This window comes from Cydia strobilella, chromosome 8 (assembly GCF_947568885.1).
Source record: "Cydia strobilella chromosome 8, ilCydStro3.1, whole genome shotgun sequence".
Lineage (NCBI taxonomy): Eukaryota > Metazoa > Arthropoda > Insecta > Lepidoptera > Tortricidae > Cydia > Cydia strobilella.
Genome location: NC_086048.1, coordinates 7822164 through 7843217, shown reverse-complemented (window position 1 = coordinate 7843217; position 21054 = coordinate 7822164). Strand labels below are relative to the sequence as shown.

Here is a 21054-nt window from a genome sequence, read left to right as displayed (position 1 = left end):
TGTTTATACATGTGCTTAATGGAAAATCTTCGATTTCTCTAAATAGGTTCTATATCAAGTCTGATATCGAGCCTCTTTAAGATAATGAAAGTATACCGATGTAATTTTAATCAAACTTGTTTATTACTATGAAATCAATTTTAAATAAGAATAATAACTAATACACGTTTTAATTGGTTTACTGTTTTTGGTTTAAAATCAAGAGAAAATAATAATACTTATTTATTTAAGTATGTTGAATAACATCTAGATGTTGGTAGTAACATCAATTTAATTTTTTGTCGATAAAATATTTGATCACTAGCATTTGTGCCCCGAGTTAGCACAGGTATGTTTATTAATAGTCTGAACACGCTGTTTTTACGACAAGTGCTACGTCAAGCATGGACCTTATTATGGTTATGTGTGTATGTACTGCAAAGTTAGCGCGGTCAGAGTCTAGTCTACTTATAATATCTATTATCTAACAATAATAAACCAAATATAAAAATACTATGAGGTGCAATGATCTAATAAATAGTCTAAAAACTTCCATAGCATGTGCAATGGACTTGCTTTATACATGAAATGTCTTCAGAGCTTCAATATATTCAATAGACTCACTAATCAGTAATCACAGTAATTACTGTCAATGCTGTGTCCATATAAAATTAATTTTATTAATCAGACTTGCATATTTGTTAGCACATACTCATACCTAACAATATTAAGCTAAACATGAGCTACACTTTACAACCTCATACATAAAGATACACTCAAGAGCAATATAAATAGGCCAAGTTGCATTAGAGATTCAATGATTATATAATGTATTAAATGTCTAAGACAAAGTTGTGCTTTGAGTTAGACCGCTTAAGGCTGGCGTCCACTAGCCTCGCCGAGGCGAATCGAATCGCAATAATTCGCGTCCTATATTTTCTAATGCAACTGCGTCCATTGACGGGAGCGCCGCGGCTCTTCGCCAATGGACGCAGTTGCATTAGAAAATATAGGAGGCGAATTATTGCGATTAGATTCGATTCGCCTCGGCGAGTCTAGTGCACGCCAGCCTTTATGCAGACTGTACAGATGTAGTAAACAATCCTTTGCCATTGTATTTTCTAGGAAACGTTCGTCGTTCGTATTTGTCATGCTACTTCAGTCAACCTCGGTACTTTTTGTACTGAGACTGACTGAAATAGCATAACACGTTCGTGCATTTTCGTTCCACGATGGTAAAGGATTATAATTCACTACATCTTCATAACAAAAATCATGCGGTAACTTAATGGTTGTCAATTATCATAATACAAATGACGCCTTAGCGCCATCTCCTTTAGCTGGCAAACTCGGAGGACAGTTTTATTGCTTAGCTTTGAATATTATTTGTGTGACCTGTTTTAGTGTTTTTGAGTTTAATTTCTAGTGAAGACCAGATGTCTTTATCACCAATAAATAACTAAAGTGCATATAGGTACAAACATTTCTATCTATAAAATTAGTGTTTCTAATTTCACAGTATAATTTCACCTGCTTATATTATCATCATTGATTATTGGTTTGACTGGTGATTTTGTTTTCAGTGTGCTATCATTCGAACCGTCAGTTGCACCAATATATGTTAAATAGATTCCGAATCGCAGTTTCCCGCTAAATTGTTCTGAGATTGTTCTAAGGGGCTCCACAGTCTTCTCGCCCGTAGACTGGTCTATACAGACCATTTGACAGCGGTTACATTGGCCTTCCACCTAAAAAAAAATAGGTATTCTATTTCTAAATATTTTTCACCTCAGCACCTCGAACAAGCCTACTTTCGTCACTCCCTGGAGTGAGGAAAGTGCGACTTTCCTCACTCCAGGGAGTGAAACAATGTAGGTTTTTAATTTAGTGAAGGCCATGAACTGCCACTTCATACTATTACAATTTTTTTAATATTTTTTTTCAGTTTTATTCTGTGTAATTCGAAATAAATTTCAAACTTTAATATGTTCTTACTACTGAGGTGAAAAATTATATGTGCAACACGAGAGCAAAGTTATTTTACATCTCGTGTTTTTGAGTCCCTCGCTACGCTCAAGATTCTAACTTAGAATCACTCGCTTCACTCGTGATGCAATTATAGAATATTTCGCTTTTTCGGGACTCAAAATAAACACTCGCAAGAAAAACCAACTTTCCTCTCTTGTTGCACAAATAACTATATCAATGTGTGATCTAACACTTTACTCACCAGCAATAATATGTTACACAACGAAGGTCGCAAAAATGTCTGTCACGATCTTATTTGTTAAGCCTTCGAAGAGTAAACTATTATTGCAGGTTGTACTACTCATCTGAGGTCCATGTCCCCATGCTCAGCAAAAATGAATGGTTTCGGACGAAAAATCATCTACTTTGTGTTCTAACCTAAATTTGGAAATTGATTATGCAAAAAAACTAATAAGGCTCACGGTACTACTGGTAGTAGGTACTGTTAATTACTTCAATGTAATTTAAAAACCGGCCAAGTGCGAGTCGGACTCGCGCACGAAGGGTTCCGTACCATTACGGAAAAAACAGCAAAAAAATCGTTTGTTGTATGGGAGCCCCATTTAAATATTTATATTATTCTGTTTTTAGTATTTGTTGTTATGGCGGCAACAGAAATACATCATCTGTGAAAATTTCAACTGTCTAGCTATCACGGTTCATGAGATACAGCCTGGTGACAGACGGACAGCGGAGTCTTAGTATATTCATATTCATATTCATATATAATAGGGTCCTGTTTTTACCCTTTGGGTACGGAACCCTAAAAACCACTTTCAATTGGAACAGTTTTGATCGATTTCAAAACAAGAAATTCTACCATGTTCACTATTGATTTCAAATTCAAATGGCATTTTTTTGGACGGTGGGCCTTAAGCAGGTAGGTTATGATACAGTAACGTTATACATTAAGAGTTTGCGTTACCACGAAAATTTCGACTTTTTTAGATTTTTCGATTTTTGACTAAGTTCCGTTTATTGGGCCAACATCATAATTCATAATCATAAACATGTCTGCAAAAAAATCAGAACTACCGGATTTGACGCAAACGAACCACGTTACAAAAGGCGACAAAGTTACTGGATTATTAGACGAGGACAGCACAGGACCAGCACTTACGATAACTTTTAAAAATAGCATTAATAAAACAAATTTTGAAGAAAATAGGCATACCTTATTACTATTCCTTTACTTCTACTCTATGGTTCATATGCAAGAAACAATGATACAATAGCACAGAATAACTAATAGTACTACACAATAGACGATTTTTATTACCTTGAATTCCTGTTTCCCAATAATCACTCGCTGCCAATCTCTCTCAACAAGCTCTTCATCCATATCTATAATCAGATTTCCTCTAAACCGATCCGTTAAATGATCCACGTCATCAGTGAAACACGGATCATCGATTTTTCCCTTTAGCCATCTGACCGTTGCTTTGCTGATTAGAAGGAATTGTGCTTGGTTGCTTAGAGAGAGTAGCTTGGTTTCCGATTCACCTTTCTTTTTTATTTTTCTGTCATTTGACTGTCTCACTAGTCGTAAGTAAGAGATTTCTAGAGCCTCAGATATCCAGTCTGCCACTTCGTCTCCACAATCTATGCCTTGGACAATGTCCATGCAGACTTTGGAGCTGCAAATTCTGGATTCTTTTAGTTTACTTTCTGATGGGGGGTATAGAGGTATCGAAATGGGATCCTTGCCTGAAACAGAAATTTAAGATACAGTCACCCATGTTATTTCTTATTAGGTTAACTGGAGCACACAAACTTGTATGCTTAGGTTTGCTGAGAGAATGTGAAATAAAATGAAAGAGTGCTACCTAGTTGTTTATTCTGGGAGAGAAAATAAATCTATTTTTTTATAATACGTGAATTAGAACAGGCCTGTACGTTTTTGTATTTTCTCCACCTGATCTTAAATGTATATGGAATGAACTAACTAGGTACCTACTCTTAGCAAAAAACACGTGTATAGAATTTTTCAGGAAAAAAAATGGCTTAGGACGACTTCGTCCACAATCCTATTTCGTCACCTATTTAAATGATCCACAATGGCATGTCGACAGCATACAATTCCTAAATCGACACCTTTCTAACTCGTCCAAATTCTTATATCGTCAATTTTAAATCTTGTCCATATTCCTATATGGTTTATAGTGCTAACTCGTCACCATTCTTATGTCTTCCATAGTAGAGTGCTAAGGCGATATAGGAACGGTGACGAGTTAGCACTGTGATCGATATAGGAATGGTGACGAGTTAGCACTGTGGACGACATAGGAATGTGGTCGAGGTAAGAAAGTCTACGAAACAAGACAGTATGGACAACTTAAGAAGGTGACGTAATTGAACTGTGGACAAAGTCGCCCTGGGCCAAAAAAAACTTATTACAGAGAATTATGTTAAAACTAAAAACTTACCTTTAAAATTCAATATCAACAATTTCTTCTCTAAGTCTATCATTGGTTTTATCATGCACATCAGCATATTCTGTTTCTGAGTCAAACAAACTCCATTGTCTTTCACAATCATCCATTCCCTGTCATATTCGAAACCTTTCGGCCCCATTTTCCAATTGCTTGTAACTTTGAATGCCCCGCATGATTTTACGGGGAATACATTCATTTCTATTAATTTTATTTTAGATTCCAATTCAGGAGAATCAGTAACATCACGAGTTTCTAAGAGTTCAATTGGAATTTTCGTGTCATCTTTGTACAGTGTATTATTTACAGTTATGATATTCTTGGTAGTGAAACGCTTTGGTTTTCTGTATTTGTTCTTGAGGTAGCAACGGCAGATCATGAGGACTAGCGTATCGACGTCATTATACGTGTTGTAATACGCGAAAGAAACTCGTATAGCTCCAGTAGGCTTGCCGTGAAGTAAATCTACTTGGTCTCCACATTTGTGGCCGGCTTTGAACATGTCTTTCAAGTCTTTATTTGATGCTTTTAAGTGGCGTTGGCAGGCGCCTGAGTTGCAGAAACAGCCAGTTCTCACGTTTATGTTGAAAAGCTCTGCCATATGTTGGAACTGAAAAAATAGTTGGAAACACATAGGTATAAAAGGTAGTTAAAATATAATATGCTGCGCGAAGTTTGTGATAGGGTAACAGGAAGCAATTATCGCGTTCGAAGTAAATGAAATCAATTAATTTCAAGTTTTAATATAGGTAAGTTCGGATTTTTGCCGGGGATTACCATCCACACTGTTAACTGACATTTCATAGCTTATATTATATACATAGCTTATTGCAAAGAAATAAGGTCCACTCCACCAATGGGCAGTTAAAGGTTGGTTGTTGTTATATGCCTAGCATACCTACCTATATTATTGGTTGAAGATAGAGGCTTCATTGGTTAATATGAGGGTTACGTTACGAGAGATATCCATAACGCATGCTATAGATAGTTGCGCATTAACGCATGAGTTTCACTTTTTGTCATGTAGCGCCTACAGAGCTTTATATCAACCAATGAAACTATACTGTAAGGGCCAGTTGCACAAACCACAATTAACAGACTGATTAACGTCAAGCAGCAGAGAACTATGAAACTTTCCATACAATAAAATTTAGCGAACGGTAAAACGGTGACAGACGGTTTGGTGCAACCGACCCTTAGTGACGTAGATTAAATCCCAGAAGGAGCCGCGAGCGCAGCTTTGAATATGGTCTTACCTCTGCATATCCAATGAATGTTCCGTCTTCTCTCAACAGATTGAAGGTTACAATAGCTCCTTGTTTTCTAATATCAGTAAACTGGTCATCCATATATAAAACAGCTGCTGGTGCGCCATTCGGATGCTTGAGATTCTTCAGTTGCTCATAGAGGTCTTGAGCCAGGGAGAATGTGTGATATGATATAGAATCCATAATGTCATCATTTATTACTTTTGGTATTAATCTTTGCATTGTGTCGAAACAATGTTTCAAGGCAAGAATTGATAAGAAGTTAACAGTGCCATCTTCAAATCTGTAAAAACAAATAGAGAAGATGAGATGTTAGTTTCTTAAATGCATTTATGTCAATATAGAGCTACTGTATAAGTACCTACTACACAAGTTGAAATAATTTGAGATGAAAAGAATTTAAGTAAGATCCCAGGTAGCAAAGTGATGTAATTGACCGACCCATGTCACTCAAGGGTCATTTTAGGGTCAATTATTGACATTTAAATGACTAAGATTTGACCTGGGATCATGGGATGTCATTCATAATAATTTAATCTCCTTCTTTCGACATTAAGATTGATATCTGAGTACGAGTCAATTTTATTGAAGTAGGTCCCCTCAAATAGCTTCAACATTTTCAACAGTAAGTAATGAATACCTTTCATGAAGGACTGTCCTTTTCATATGGAAATCTTCAGTACTCAACACAATATCCACTGTACCTCCGCCAAAGTACTGTTTGTCATTTAGAACATTCGCACTACTATTCTTTATTAATAGCGCTCCTAATCCGGTTGGGTAGCCAAATATTTTGTAAAAAGATAGGCACAGGTAATCAGGCTGTATCTTAGATAAATCTAATTTATTTGTAGGCACATATGATGCAGTATCAAGTAGCACATACCAGTTATTATTTAAAGTGCATAGTTGTCTCTTTAAATAATGATTGAGGCAGCCATTTTTTATATTGTCAATGCAGTCTATGGAATATTTGTATCCATTAAAATTATTCTGTGCCGGATACGCCAGAAGAGTGTTGCCTTTATTTTTAATTTGTTTCTTCCAGGTTTGAGATTTTGACGTGTTCAAAGCGTCTAAGAAGCTTTTATGTGAAATGTGAATCACGTCTGCATTTTTATTCTTAGCAATTTCTCTGAGCCCGAGAACAGATGTGTGATTTTCTTGGAGGTATACAAAGGAGCCACAGTTGTCATTTTCATCACTAGCAAATTGGAATGATTCTGCAGCTAACTTGAGTGACTGAGTGGCTCCTGAGGTAAATATACAAGTGTATTCTGACGGATCTGTATTAAAATGCTTTAAAACCATACACCTCACTTGCTCAACACAGTCTGCCGTATATTTGTCTGTATGTGTGTTCATGTACATGTTATTTAGTAAGTCATCGTTGACAAGACGTAAAAGGCTTTCTGGGAACAAAGCAGCGCCAGCATTGTCTAGGTAGCATCTGCCTGAAATTAGCATAATAATAGTTATAAGTATGGAGAAAACATTAATATTGTTTACACAAGTCAATGAATAAGTTAGGCAATTAGTAAAAGAAGTGGAGTTGTTTTGAATTGTTTATGGGCTATAGTTTAAAATGGATAAAAATAAAAAGGTGTTAATTTCTGGGTAACAGCATAAATATAAAATATTTGCAAACTTAGTCTAGGAGTAAACCTAATTTATCTGTAAAGAATAAAAAATCACACCAGAACCCTCTTATGAGGTATAGGCCTGTTCCAGAATTTTCCACCTCTCGATCTTGGGCCTCCCATACCCAGGTGGCCTCCGACAACTTAACTATCTCGTCAGCCCAGCGTGTGTGCGGGCTATAGTTTATAGTTTTGAAAATCAGAAAACATCGCATTTATTCATGGTAAACTATAACATGCAAAAAGTATAATAACAACAAAGAAATATAAATATAAACTAAATAGTTTACCACGAAATGGTCCCGCCTCAGCATAGTGCTAACCCATAAGTCAGCGCTGATCTTCCGGCGAGACCATTTTGAAATGTCACTTATCCTCTAGCCACCCAGGCATCGTAACTTGCCAAGACAAAAGCAATTGTGATATTTCAAAACTAAGATTCGGGAGTCTTTTTATAGACCTCTGGGCAGCTAGAGGTTATAAAATGTTAAGTTATAAAGGACATTCCTCTCTTGCCGACTACCTTCAAATTAATGTCCTTTGAGACAGACATTGATAGGTACTTAGGCAGTAAATGACATACTCAATTAAGGTTCTGAATTTCTCATATTAAGGGCAATACACAGAATAACTAGTACTCAACGGATTTGAGATCAAATCAGACTACTCAAGTTATAGCAACAGTTGTGTACAAGAATAAGTGATTTAAAATATTTCCAAGTAATCTTTTAAGTTATAATGAAAGATGTTTACATATATTCGCATGTGCGCAACTTACCTTTTAATCGCTTAAACTCTCCACATATGTTTTGCATTTGATCGTAATTAAATACTTTACTTAACGTCGTCATCTTGGCACTGCTTTGGCATTGATTAACGGTTTCTGTAACAAAATAAAGTCACCTTTACTTTACACATCCATTTCACTTCACTGTTTTCTTTTTTTTATTAATTCAATGACGAAACATACGATTGACAGCAGCTGCGGCTGATGTTTAACTGATGAAACCATTACATATAATTTCTTGTTATTCTGCAACCTTGTATTTGCGGTAAACATTTAATTGAACACAGAATTATCTATTATCATATATGACATACGAGCACGTTTAAGTATTTGTTAAATTTGTTTGTACTTAGCCCTAACTAGTTTTCTTTAATTAATTAAGCTCAAAGCACTTTAAAATGATTCTTCAATCTATATAAATAAGGTCTATTATGAAATGAATGAAAGTTGACAGATTGGAACGTAAAACAGCGACTGCTACAATGCAGTACTTGTTCGGGTGTATGTATTCCCTTGAATGAATTTAAAAACCGGACAAGTGCAAGTCGGACTCGCCCACCGAGGGTTCCGTACTTTTTAGTATTTGTTGTTATAGCGGCAACAGAAATACATCATCTGTAAAAATTTCAACTGTAGCTATCACGGTTCATGACATAAGGCCTGGTAACAGAGACGGACAGTGAAGTCTTATATAGTAATAGGGTCCCGTTTTTACCCTTTGGGTACAGAACTCTAATTACTGGACCGTGATGCCACTTAATGCGACGGTCGATCTGTTTTCATTTATTTACTTTGTGAAAGAAAGATTTAATAGGTACCTAGATACCTATAACACGCCTACACCCTACACAGTTTAATTGCACATTTTTGCTGGTATTACATTCTATTCAATGGGGTTGGCCGGTCAAAGTATTTAACAGATGGCGCCAGCGTAGGTTTTACCTGTCAGTCCTACGAATAAAGTTAAACTTTTTTTTAATGTAGTACTTATAGCTTGGACCTTATTACAAAAGGCAGAAAAGGCCCTCCGATGTACAGTTAACAGTGTGGGCGATGGGACTTAAAGATGTTTGAGAACTCGACTGTACATAGTTTATATAGTTAAAATTTATGGATTTTCGGTACAAGAGATACTAATGTATCTTGGCGCCACTTGCACCATCCCACTAACTCGGGGTTAACCGGTTAAACCGTTAACGCAGTTACAAATTAAAATAAAAACTCCATATATAACCGGTTAACCCCGGGTTAGTGAATGGTGCAAGTGGCCCTTAACGCTAGGTTATTATTGACATAACGTTAGGTTATTATTGTCATGGACAATGAGCATGAAGCCAGAATCTCGATAATTAGGTAATGGCTAGTGGCCAGTAAATCTGTTACAGCAATTGCAATTTAGTCAAATTATAGTCCGGTCCGAATACCACCTAATTACATACAGTCACCTGCAATAATATGTTACACAACGAAGGCCGCAAAAATATCTGACACGATCTTATTTGTAGAGCCATAAGGGCCACCCCACCCTAGCGTCTTGAGGGTCGGCGTCTAGTCAACTCTATATATTGCTGCTGCTCGATGGCATATATTTTAGCAGCTTTCGAAGACATGTCACATGGTGACGTGGGCATAGGCAGGTACGCAGTGTTTTATACAAGCGAACCCCTGCGGAATAGTAAGGGGCTCTACTCTACAAACCTCACCGATCGCAATTCGCAAGCAATTTTTGATACATTGCGGCATTTGAGAGATTGCTCTAATTCGTTGCACCTTAGGTAGTCGGAAATGTATCGTAAATCGCATGAAACTATCGGTGACGTCTCTGGAACATATAGATCATCAATATTTACAGCTACGTTCCACATTCTAGGTTGCCACAACGTACGTTGCGACCATCAAAAACTTAAAAAAAAAAGATAAACGGTTTTGCATTTACAGCACAGCACTTTTATTAAAAATATGTAGGTACTAAGGTAGCTAATGAACTGAGATGATCACAATCGATGACAGTTAACGACGTGATGTTCTTTCTGATTTTGGTCTCATCCCCATAAACCCAGATCGCAACTTAAAATACCCACTTGAAAGCTAGCTTGAAAGCTAGCTTGAAAGCTAGTTTGCTGGCGAGGAATATAATTATAAGAAAATTGTTGTGTTGTACTTTGTGATAAATAAATTAAAAAAAAGAAATCATTAGATAAGATAAGATAAGATAATTATTTATTTGCTTAAACATGGTAATTTTAAGTTCACATAATCATTATAAGCAGTATCACATGTTTAGCCAATGGCAGCATGCAAATATTGATCTTAAAATTAAGCTATATACATTTGAAAGTTAATTATAATGAGTTGCCTGGTAAATACTTGCAGATAGGAAATAGGTAGGTAAAACATAGTCAAATAGCGTAACTAAAGGTATTCATTAACGATTTAGCTGCAACGCACACATCCGTAGTACCTTCAGAGCATCGCCTTACTAATATAAATTGCGTTACACCAATTTAATTATTGCTTTTATGGAGGGCTTTTAGTAGCTTTTAGTAGCAAGCGGTGGCGTGATCGACTCCCCGTAAGTGAATTGACGTCCGGGCTGCCCTGTTTATAGAGAAAGGTAGTATAGTATTCGGAAAATGTCCTTAAAATGGCTCTTTTAAGTGTTGCGTGCATCTTTGAGGACGTTCGCTCTAAGTAGGATCCCCATGTAACACTTACTGTTTGCATGTGTCTTTGGTCTGTCTAGTGCTCGCTTATTCTGAGGAATGTCTTATTGCCTTTATCAGATTAGGCATTTGCAAAAATCCTAATGATTATCATACTTTTTTTTACAAATAATAAGATTTTATTAAGTTGACCTGTATGTAACTATGTAATGGAATCTAAGGTAACTAATTTAACCATCTTCCCGGTTTCCGATGAAGCTGAAAATTTGCATACGCATGTAAGTCGGGTGACAATGCAATATTATGGTACCATCGAGCTGATCTGCTGATGAAAACAGGTGGTCATAGGAACTCTTGTGATAACAACGCAACCTAAATGTGTTTGGGATTTTTAGAACTGTGTCGATGAGTATTGCTTTGGAAAAAAAAGTACAGTCAGCGATAAAAGCTTGTACCAAAAATGAAATTTTTGCCAAAAAGTTATTGTTAGTGAACAGACTATTCTGCCAATACTGGCGTAGAAATAACAATATAGTATAGAGAAGTAGAGAACAGAGGCCCTACCTATACAAAATGACAATCGCTGATAGAAAACGCCAATCGAAACATAAATGATGTAGGGTCATTGCGCTAGTTTCCGTCCATGCTCTAGTTTTCGTCCACTTGACGGATTAAGTAAGTAAGTAAGTATTTATTTGCAAAGAATAAGTAGTTACAATAGTGTTTTAGGTGGTAAGTGACAATTGGTTGCTTATTCTGCTATTTGTACTATACAGGTTGTACTAGCATGCAAAAATCTTAAAACTAGAAACTACTACAAATCTGGCTGTATATCTTGAGAAAGGAAATCTTACTCTGTGGGATTAGCAAATAATATATTTATTTCATTATTTATTTGCTACTTGCGAAATATCCTTTTTATGTAGATATGTTGTTTAGACATTAAGGATTGCAATAAGTCCAAATTTGTGCAACACTAGGTTTATATTCAAATTTCGTCAAGTGGACGAAAACTAGCACAATGACCCTACATGTCACGTGACTTTTTGTAGCATCTGTCGTCCCAATACATGTTTTTCTTTTGATTGTTAAATATCAATGATCCTAAAACTTTATAATTATGTACGTAAGTTTTTGTTTTGACGCAAAAGGCAATGTATCATATTATTCTACTCACAATACATTCTTCTTTAGTAGGTAGCTAATAAGGGTGGTGATGTCTCATCATCTCATCGAAATGCATTGAATGTGTCTAGGCCAGCGTTTCTTTAGACTGGTTTAAGAATAATCCTTCCATATTTACTTAAATTTAAATGACAATTTAATAAACAAGTCGCCTACAACATATTTTAGGATTCCGTACCCGGGTAAAGACGGGAACCCTATTACTAAGACTCCACTGTCCGTCTGTCTGTCTATCGCCAGGCTGTATCTCATGAACCGTGATAGCTAGACAATAGAAATTTTCACAAATGATGCCGCTATAACAAAACAGTCCGACTCGCACTTGCCCGGTTTTTTAAAAATAAAATAAAATAAATAAATAAAATAAATTGATTTTATTTCAGGCAAGCACCCATATAAAACACCATTTTAAGAATATTGTGTTCTTATTTCATACCGAAAAATATTACACCTCCTTTTTTGCTAAAAATAATATTTAAAAAAAAAACTTACCACAGTTAGGAAATAATTTCACAATTCGTACAAAACTATAAGGCCACACTTATTGTTACAGAATCAATAATGCGATCCAGCGACGGGACAGCTGCGGGTAAGTGGCTCAATTTGCATGATGATCACAAATTCACGTTCTTTTAAAAATTACACACCACTCAACACTCAACGCATTCACTAGAAGAATTGTAAGGTACTGGTTGCAACAACAAATAGACAACAATAAAATTTCAAAAAATTGAATTTGTAGGTACCAAACTGAAAGATACTTTATTTAGTCCCCCTTTATTTTGCCTCTTAAATCCGCACATAAAAAAAGTTAATATGATCTTTACTTATTTCACCATATTAACAAAATTAAAACGCTGTTGATTAACTTGTCTGTCCACTTTTGCCTACCACACTGCACTCTTTCCACTCCGATGGCAAATGATTTACCCCTATCAAGAGGCTCCTACTTATAGGTGCCCTATTGTGTACTAATAGGCAGCTGGTATGCTATGTATGGATAATACCAGCAGGTATTGTCCATTGATTAACATATCGTGAATTGCCATCCAATCTGCTTTGCTGAGTATAACTCGATTGCATATCATTATGATTATTCATCGATGCAACATTATTGTTTGTGTATAGTAACTTTTACTAAAATAAATAATAGTGCAATTGTGCACAAACAAAATAATATAGTTTACTAGGATGACTAGTTCCGGATATTTGTTGTTGTTATGGGCAATATTAAACCACAAATTGAATTTGTGCGATAGAATACAATACTGGTTAATTAAAATTACGGTGTTCATGTAATTAACACATCCGAATCACATCCATAATTCTTTATTGCAACCATAGAGGTCAAATCACATGTCAAATCGCACAGCGAATCAGATTTATATATTGTAGATATATTTCTGAATATTTCAATTAATTAATATGTTTCTTCTAACTTCACAAATATGTGGGTTGGCCGTTTCGCTAGAGGAGAGTTAGAAGCTTGGCTCTACAAGAGATCTGGTAACTTTTTGACAGTGCGAGCCTTATGGTTTCGTCTTGGCAACATTTTACATGAAAATGTTTTTGGTGGGAAATATATTACAAATAGTACTACCATATTTATTTCATTACCTACAAATTAATCTGTTTAATTTTTAAATTAATTTTCGCATATATTATTTATCTTTATTATATTCGCTGTTAAACAGTCATCTTGTAGGATCTTTCTCTTTTGGTGTGCAGGAGCTAGTTAGCACGTGCACATTACTCGCTTGCCTAGGCGCAACTTTACTAAAGCCAACTTGTACAGTTTGTACAAGGTAAGCGCTTCAATTTTAGAACGCCTATAACCTTCTAGATAGGTTATAGGCGTTCCAAAATTGACGCGTTATAATATTATCGCCTACGTAATGAAAATTGCGAAGTCTAAAAAATAAGTTTTCTTAAGTGTTTTTACAACTGTAACGTAAGATAAATAATCGTAACTAAATACATTTAAACAACATATCGTAAATATTTTCATTTGCTAGGAACCTACGCAGGTTTATTAATTGTCAATCAATATCTCCGTAGAAACCTGTGGTCAGAGCAAACTCAAATTCTGTCGATATGCTCTACCATTGCCTATGACGAAGGTTCTCTAACAAGTTTACACAGAGGTCGTTCATAACGTTTATTGTTTTCGCCACAGCTATCCAGCATAAGCCTGACCGTTGACTGTGCATAGTTTATACAATTAGGGGTCAAGTTATTTTGGCACGGGCCTACAGACGAGACTAATCGTTTGGTGAGTCAAGTAAGGTAACTATCCAGTGTATACGCAACGACGTCTACATGCGGACGAATTCACAAGCAAACATGTAAGCCAAGGAATGTCAGATCTGAGACACATTTGGATACGTGTAAGGCTCGTTTACCTACCCTGAGCATGCCTTTGCTCCATAATTTGGCCTGGATATCGCGAATCTGTGGCAAACAAACATTAAAATTTATTGGACATATTCACCCCAAGAGCTGCTAGTGTAAACGAAATAAATATCGTATACAAAGGAAAGAATGACCAAGGCCTCCAGTGCCCAGGGCTCAATTTGACACTGGGTTAACGGTTTAACCGGTTAACCGGATTCATAGTATTTAGGTAGGTAATTTAGCTACTTCAGAATTTGAAGCAAGTTTTTTACTTAGCGTAAAGATATTAAAAACTTTTTAAGTATTGAAGCTCGATGTCCAATTCTCCACCTAGTTTCCGTAGCTAACCGGTAGCTAAGGTTCCGTAGCTAAGGTGAAAGAACTTTATACTTAAATACGCCCTAAGAAAATTTTACCCGTGCCATTAAAATGTATGCAAGTCTATATGTTACACGATTAATTGTCTGTGTGCCCGAGTGGTACATGCCTGTTGGATACTTAAAGTACCTACTTATATTTTAATATTTCGGTTAACTAAAATTCATATGTTGGCAAATTCTAACATGTGATCATTGCGTTTAGTTCTTCCACCCAGCACGTTGCACATAGCCTATGCATAGCATTAGCATTGAATAAATATCAGTTACACTTACAAATACTTGAAACTTGTTTTGGTCGACTAATAGTTTTCATTTAAAAACACTGTAGCGGAAGTAGTTATTACCGGTGACACTAACGAGCAATGTTGAAATGCATACAGTGAGCACACTCATTAATTCTATTATAATTGGAATCTATAGGTACTTAATACTTACTTGTTTTTGTTATCAATTATTAGATAGGGACCTACTACATTTGCATTGGGACCTTTTGTTTAACTTGTTAAAAGCAAGTCAAATTTTCATCGTTTCGTCTAACAGGAGGAGGTTTTGAAAAACGGGCTGTACCTTACAATACAATACCTACGTGAAACGTCTTTTATTACGCGAGCGATCGATCTTGGCTCTTTTGCAGCTTGCCCTCGCTCGGACGCTCACCACACCTGGCGCTCCAGGTTTTAGGCTCTCGGAGCAGCTTGGAGGTGAGAATTAGGTCTTGTCCGATGTCAGTTACAGTCACCCTAAAAAAGTTTGACTTTATGGCCTAACATAGAAGCGTACATTTGGATGCTCATTCGCGGTGATCGACCTTCACTCTTGGCAGGGCGTCGAAGTCTTTGATCGAAATTTACCGGCTGTGCGGCAGATACATTTCAATTAGCAGGGTATTTTCGAATGCACAGCAATACCTCCAGGCTATGACCCCTATGACTGGCATTACCCCGAGGGAAGGCTTTGGGCCGGGCGGTTTAATTCGGATGCTAGCGACTATGCGATCACCGGGTCATTGAACAATAAACACTTAGCCCCAGTACGAATCTGATCAAGTGGTCATAAACACAATAAGACCTAAACACAGATTAAAACTAACAGTATCGACCCACTAATAATTTACATAAAATTAACTGAGTTAAAAATCGATGTCTGATAGGTTAAAGTTAGAGATCTTAAAAAGCAGATCGTTACAATCATTTAAGTGACAACACCTTTGAAAAGATATTGGAGAAATTTTAGCCAATATTAACATTTTTTAAATGAAATTTAATTAATATTTTTATTTGTATATTTTATATGTATGTAGTTTATCAAGTTTTTCGGTTGTTTCCGATGGTTCTAATTTCTCATAAATATCTTCTTACTTTTCTCCTTGCATAATTTTTATACGTCTCTGTTTAGTCCGATGGTTGACTGGTAGAGAATGTCATGAGGCATTAAGTCCGCCATTTGTACATTTTTTTTTTATTTTATGCCATAAAGTTTAAATAAATTAATGAAAGCCAATAATTAATAGCGATTAAGACCTGTTGTGGTATACATAATACAAATAATTGACCGTAGCGTTAGCAAAGGTCTTCGTTTTAACTCGGGCATTTTGCTTTCGTATGTCCGGATGTTCTGCTCTACAGGTCGCAATTCTTAACCGAATCCGTGAAATTGTGTGACCAGATTTTATGATTAAATAGTTTTTTTTTGTCGATTCAGTTTTTGGAAATCTTTCAAATTGGGGAATTTGGCATAAAGGATATAAGCGCCAATAGCATCTATGGCGCAAGACTATTGTGAGTTCACTGTGATAACGAATCAACGAAATAAGTATTTTTCACTTTTACATTTTCTAACGCAGGTCTACAGCTCACAGAGCTACTAGTAATTTTATAGTTAGGTACTAAACATTAACACAATTAGTATGCATCAGTATTGTTTGGCTTAAAACGCCGCAAGCGATCAAATTTTACAATGTATTGCTTTTACAATAGCAGTGAATTAAGTATGATACCATAAACAAATTTAATGTTATACAAAATGATATATTATTATACAGGGTGGAAAGGCACGACGATCCTTTCCGCAAAAGGGGGATTGTTTGGATTTAGTACTGTATTTCCTCTAAAGAAACTAGGCTCGTATTCGTAACCGTTTTGAAGTTATAGGCAGTTAACTTTTTTTTATTTTTATCCTTAGGCAGTTAACTTTTAATGCAAAATAATGCAAGTGACCACCCTCATTAGGTTCAGTAACACATATAGTTATATCCTCTTTGCTTAGAACTACTAATCTCTGTGACTAAAAGACACGGATTTAGATTTTAATAAACCGGATGGAGTACACGGGCCAAAAAGTGTGTCCACATGAGAAGTCAAAGTGGGCGGTTGCATCTCTTTCTAATTAGGGTGACCATAAGTCATGTGGGATATGTGGGATATTAGGATAAGTTGGAATGTATAGTTTGGCCAAGATCTTTTTTCATTCATGCATAGGAAGTCAGAGAGAATGGATATAGTTTTTTTCTCCTCTGTAAAACGCTTCACAAAACCTTACTTAATTTAGTCGTTATAAAAGCTGTTACTGATGACAGACAGACTGACAGACGGACAGCGGAGTCTTAGTGATAGGGTCCCGTTTTTAACCTTTGGGTACGGAACCCTAAAAATGGTCACGTTTTTTTCATTTGTAGTCTGCCTCTTTCGCACTCATGGTATGTTCATATACGTAATGGCTTCTCTTTTGCACACTTCAGCTATTCTTTAAGCGTCATCGTAGTTAATTGCACCATTTTTTTTTTAATTTGCCGCCTTTGTGTACTGACGGAAATGTGTGTTCAACCTATATAGAATATTATGTGTCTGTAATATTTAAGGATTTTGGATTTAAATTTTGGCAATTATATAGCTCTCATTACGTGCACAAATAAATCATTTATCTATTTATCTATCAACTTAATAATTAAACATGCCGAAATAAAGATATACTTATTTAGGTAAACTTATTTTTACATTAAGTAAGTACGTAGGTAATAAGAACTCTGTAAGGCCGATTCACATCGTGCCGACATCATAGTCACCCTAATGAGTTTGACAATGTTTTCTTGTATTTTTATCGTAAACTTTAATAGTTGAGGCTTACCTGTGAAAAGATATACCAGAATCAACAAAACTTTCACTTCTGCTACCTTTCACACAACATTTTTACCCATTTTATACTTTATTTCGCAAATAAATCTTGAGCGCCGCCATTCATGTATTTTGAAAATTTCTTTATCAAGTTGGGGATACCAATTAATATTCAAAGTTACTACAATGTCTACCATATTAAAATTAATGTATTTTTTGTTGTGCACATGCTTGGTTAAATCAGTTAATAATATTGACATTATAACTATTTACAAATTACGTAAAATATATCAGAACCGCACTCTGAATATAGCACTTAAATAATATAAGAAGGTATTTAATTTTACCTAGTCGGCTCATAAGTTCTGTCACTGGCCTTTAAAATTTAAACTTGGAACTCCTAAAACAAAAACCGTTCTGCATTTGAATTTCGAATCTTTATTAAATATTTGAGTAGTATAATTTTGCAATTTTCTGTTTTCTTCAACATGGAGTGGACGCTTAAAGATAGCCGTACCGCAATAATTGCACTATATCGTTGTGGTCACTCGCCGACTAAAATTTTTAAGCTACTTGAAAATTTAAAATTCTCTCTAAGATTTGTGTATCGTACCATAGAAAGATACAGTGAGGTCTCTAGTTTAAATGACAAGAAAAGAAGCGGTCGTCCGCGTACAGCTAGGACTCCAGCGGTTGTACAAGCAATTAGGGCACGCATTGCCAGAAATCCCGCTAGGAAACAAAAAGTTATGGCCCTCCAGATGGGTTTGAGCAAAAACACGGTGAAAAGAGTGCTTAATCAAGACCTGAGACTTCGTGCTTATAAACGAAAAACTGGCCATCTTCTCAATGGTCGGCTTAAAAGATCTAAAGCTTTAAAGTACGCTAAAAATAAGCACCGTTGTATACTGTTTTCGGACGAGAAAATTTTTGACATAGAAGAAAACTGTAATAAACAAAATGATAGAGTGTACGCTCGCAATAGTAAAGAAGCGTCTAATAGCATTCCCCGTATTCAAAGAGGTCATCACCCTTCATCTGTGATGGTTTGGCTGGGAGTTTCTTATGCGGGCGTCACTAGTATGCATTTTTGTGAGAAAGGAGTAAAAACTAGTGCCAAAGTGTACCAAGACACGGTGTTGACTAATATTGTGAAACCACTATCCCATACGATGTTTCTAAACCAGCATTGGGTTTTCCAGCAGGACTCTGCTCCAGCCCATAAGGCAAAGTCTACACAAGCCTGGCTCGCCTCCAATAAAATCGACTTTATACGGCATGAAGATTGGCCCTCCTCTAGCCCAGATCTTAATCCTTTAGACTATAAAATATGGCAGTATTTAGAGGAAAAGGTGTGCTCAAAACCTCATGCAAATCTAGACTCGCTGAAAAAATCTCTTGCTACGGCAGTGGCCAATATCGAAATGAAAGTGGTGCGTGAATCCATTGACGACTGGCCACGAAGACTTCAAGCCTGTGTAGATAATTATGGCGGTCATTTTGAATAAATGTTATACATTTAGATTCTCTAGTTTATAAGCTTTCAAACGCTGTACAAATTATACGGAATAAACTTAAACTTTTGATTTTATTTGATACTATGTATATGACAGAACTTATGAGCCGACTAGGTAGTATTTATTGATATAAATACTACCAAAATGGTATTTTTTTAACATTGGCAACATGTGCGAGTGGGACACCGCGACCCACTTTTGCTATCTCATGTGGACCGTTTTCTCTAGTCTGGTACGAACACCTTTTTGGCTCGGTGATAAGGTTCAATTTAGTATGGCAAAAAAAGTGACAGCTCGCTCCTGTTTAGGGTATAACTTCATGCTCAAAGACATTTCACTGCAGGTGACAGATTTGACGTGCGGTCTGCAGCCGCAGTATCAATAATACACTAAATACGTAAAAATGCCCATGCTACGTGCAGTCGGCCTTGTCATTAATTTTACTATGGAAATTGACAATAACACCGACGTGTCGGAGCAGTAGTGCAGCTGCGGTCGGAAAAAACGTTAAAATCACCATACGTGGAGTCGATATAGTCATTCATTTTACTATGGAAATTGACAATAACACCGAAGCGTTCAGGCCGCTGCAGTATTGCCGGAGCAGTAATGCAGCTGCGGTTGGAAATGGACTGTCACCTTTACCCGTGATAAAACCGTGACGCAAATAAATTGCAAATTACGCGAAAAAACCTATTTTCAAAATGCCTTTGGGAGCTCGCGATTACCTAAATTTGCTTATGTTATACGGGGAGTGTAATTATAATGCCGCCGAGACGTTACGACGCTACAGACAAAAATATCCTCCACCACACCCAACTAGCCGTATGTCAATTTTATGTCAAATATTCTTGCAAACATAAGTGTCACATTACACTTACATGTAGGTAGAGGAGTAATAGTAGGGTTGTCACTAAGAAGAAGATTAAGTAATTTTAATATTTTTACTAATTGTTCGTAACAAAAATTTAAACATTAAGAATCGATTCTCCATCACTTAAACTAACCTCCCTTTGCGAGAAGGATCGTCGTGTCTTTTCACCCTGTATAAGTTTTATGAGCATGTGAAAATTCAATAGGTAAACTCGCGTGCCACTAGGTTACTGAACACGCTAACAATTTGGGGCATATTGTTTAATATTAATAAAGTTACATAATGCAATATTATTATTGTATAGCTTTCAACTCGGTTCGGTCTGGATTACTCTGAGTTGCTCTGAGTAGATTCTTCTAACCACTCATAATTTGGAAATTGTTGCATCAGAATGCGGTGAACAATTACTTAAATGAGTTTTCTTATGTCTGTTACGGCTGTTACGCTTGGTTGGCCAGCATTATCAGAGCAATTATTACTACAAGGAAAGTCGCTTAAATTATTTCGCAAGCCGAGGGACCTTGATGTTTATTTAACGTGCGCAAAACAATAATAATCGTTATCTTCCTGCTTCTTTCGTCATTTTACCGGGACAATTTTTCAATTTCTTTAATTTAATATTTCTTAATTTTGAAAATTCATTTAGGGAGGAATTAAGAGATAAGGTATAATACTTCTCAATCCAATTGACTCACAACTCTACTATACCTCTTCTTGTATAAATCAGTTATTAGGCTCCTACTTTTACTCAAAATTCATATTGACTACTTATAATAAATTTCTCAGAGGTAGGTACA

General features: G+C 36.1%; 1 protein-coding gene across 1 annotated transcript; it reads right to left on the bottom strand.

Annotated features, from left to right (window-relative positions):
• Positions 1-1045: 1045 nt before the first annotated feature.
• LOC134743565 (molybdenum cofactor sulfurase) lies at positions 1046-8458 on the bottom strand. The gene is made up of 7 exons (XM_063677081.1): positions 8318-8458; positions 8126-8230; positions 6348-7161; positions 5696-5990; positions 4434-5049; positions 3287-3714; positions 1046-1727 (listed from the first exon to the last, which is right to left on the bottom strand). Exons 2-7 carry the CDS (start codon positions 8196-8198, stop codon positions 1506-1508), a joined length of 2448 nt encoding a protein of 815 aa, XP_063533151.1. The 5' UTR covers positions 8199-8230; positions 8318-8458; the 3' UTR covers positions 1046-1505.
• Positions 8459-21054: the final 12596 nt, after the last annotated feature.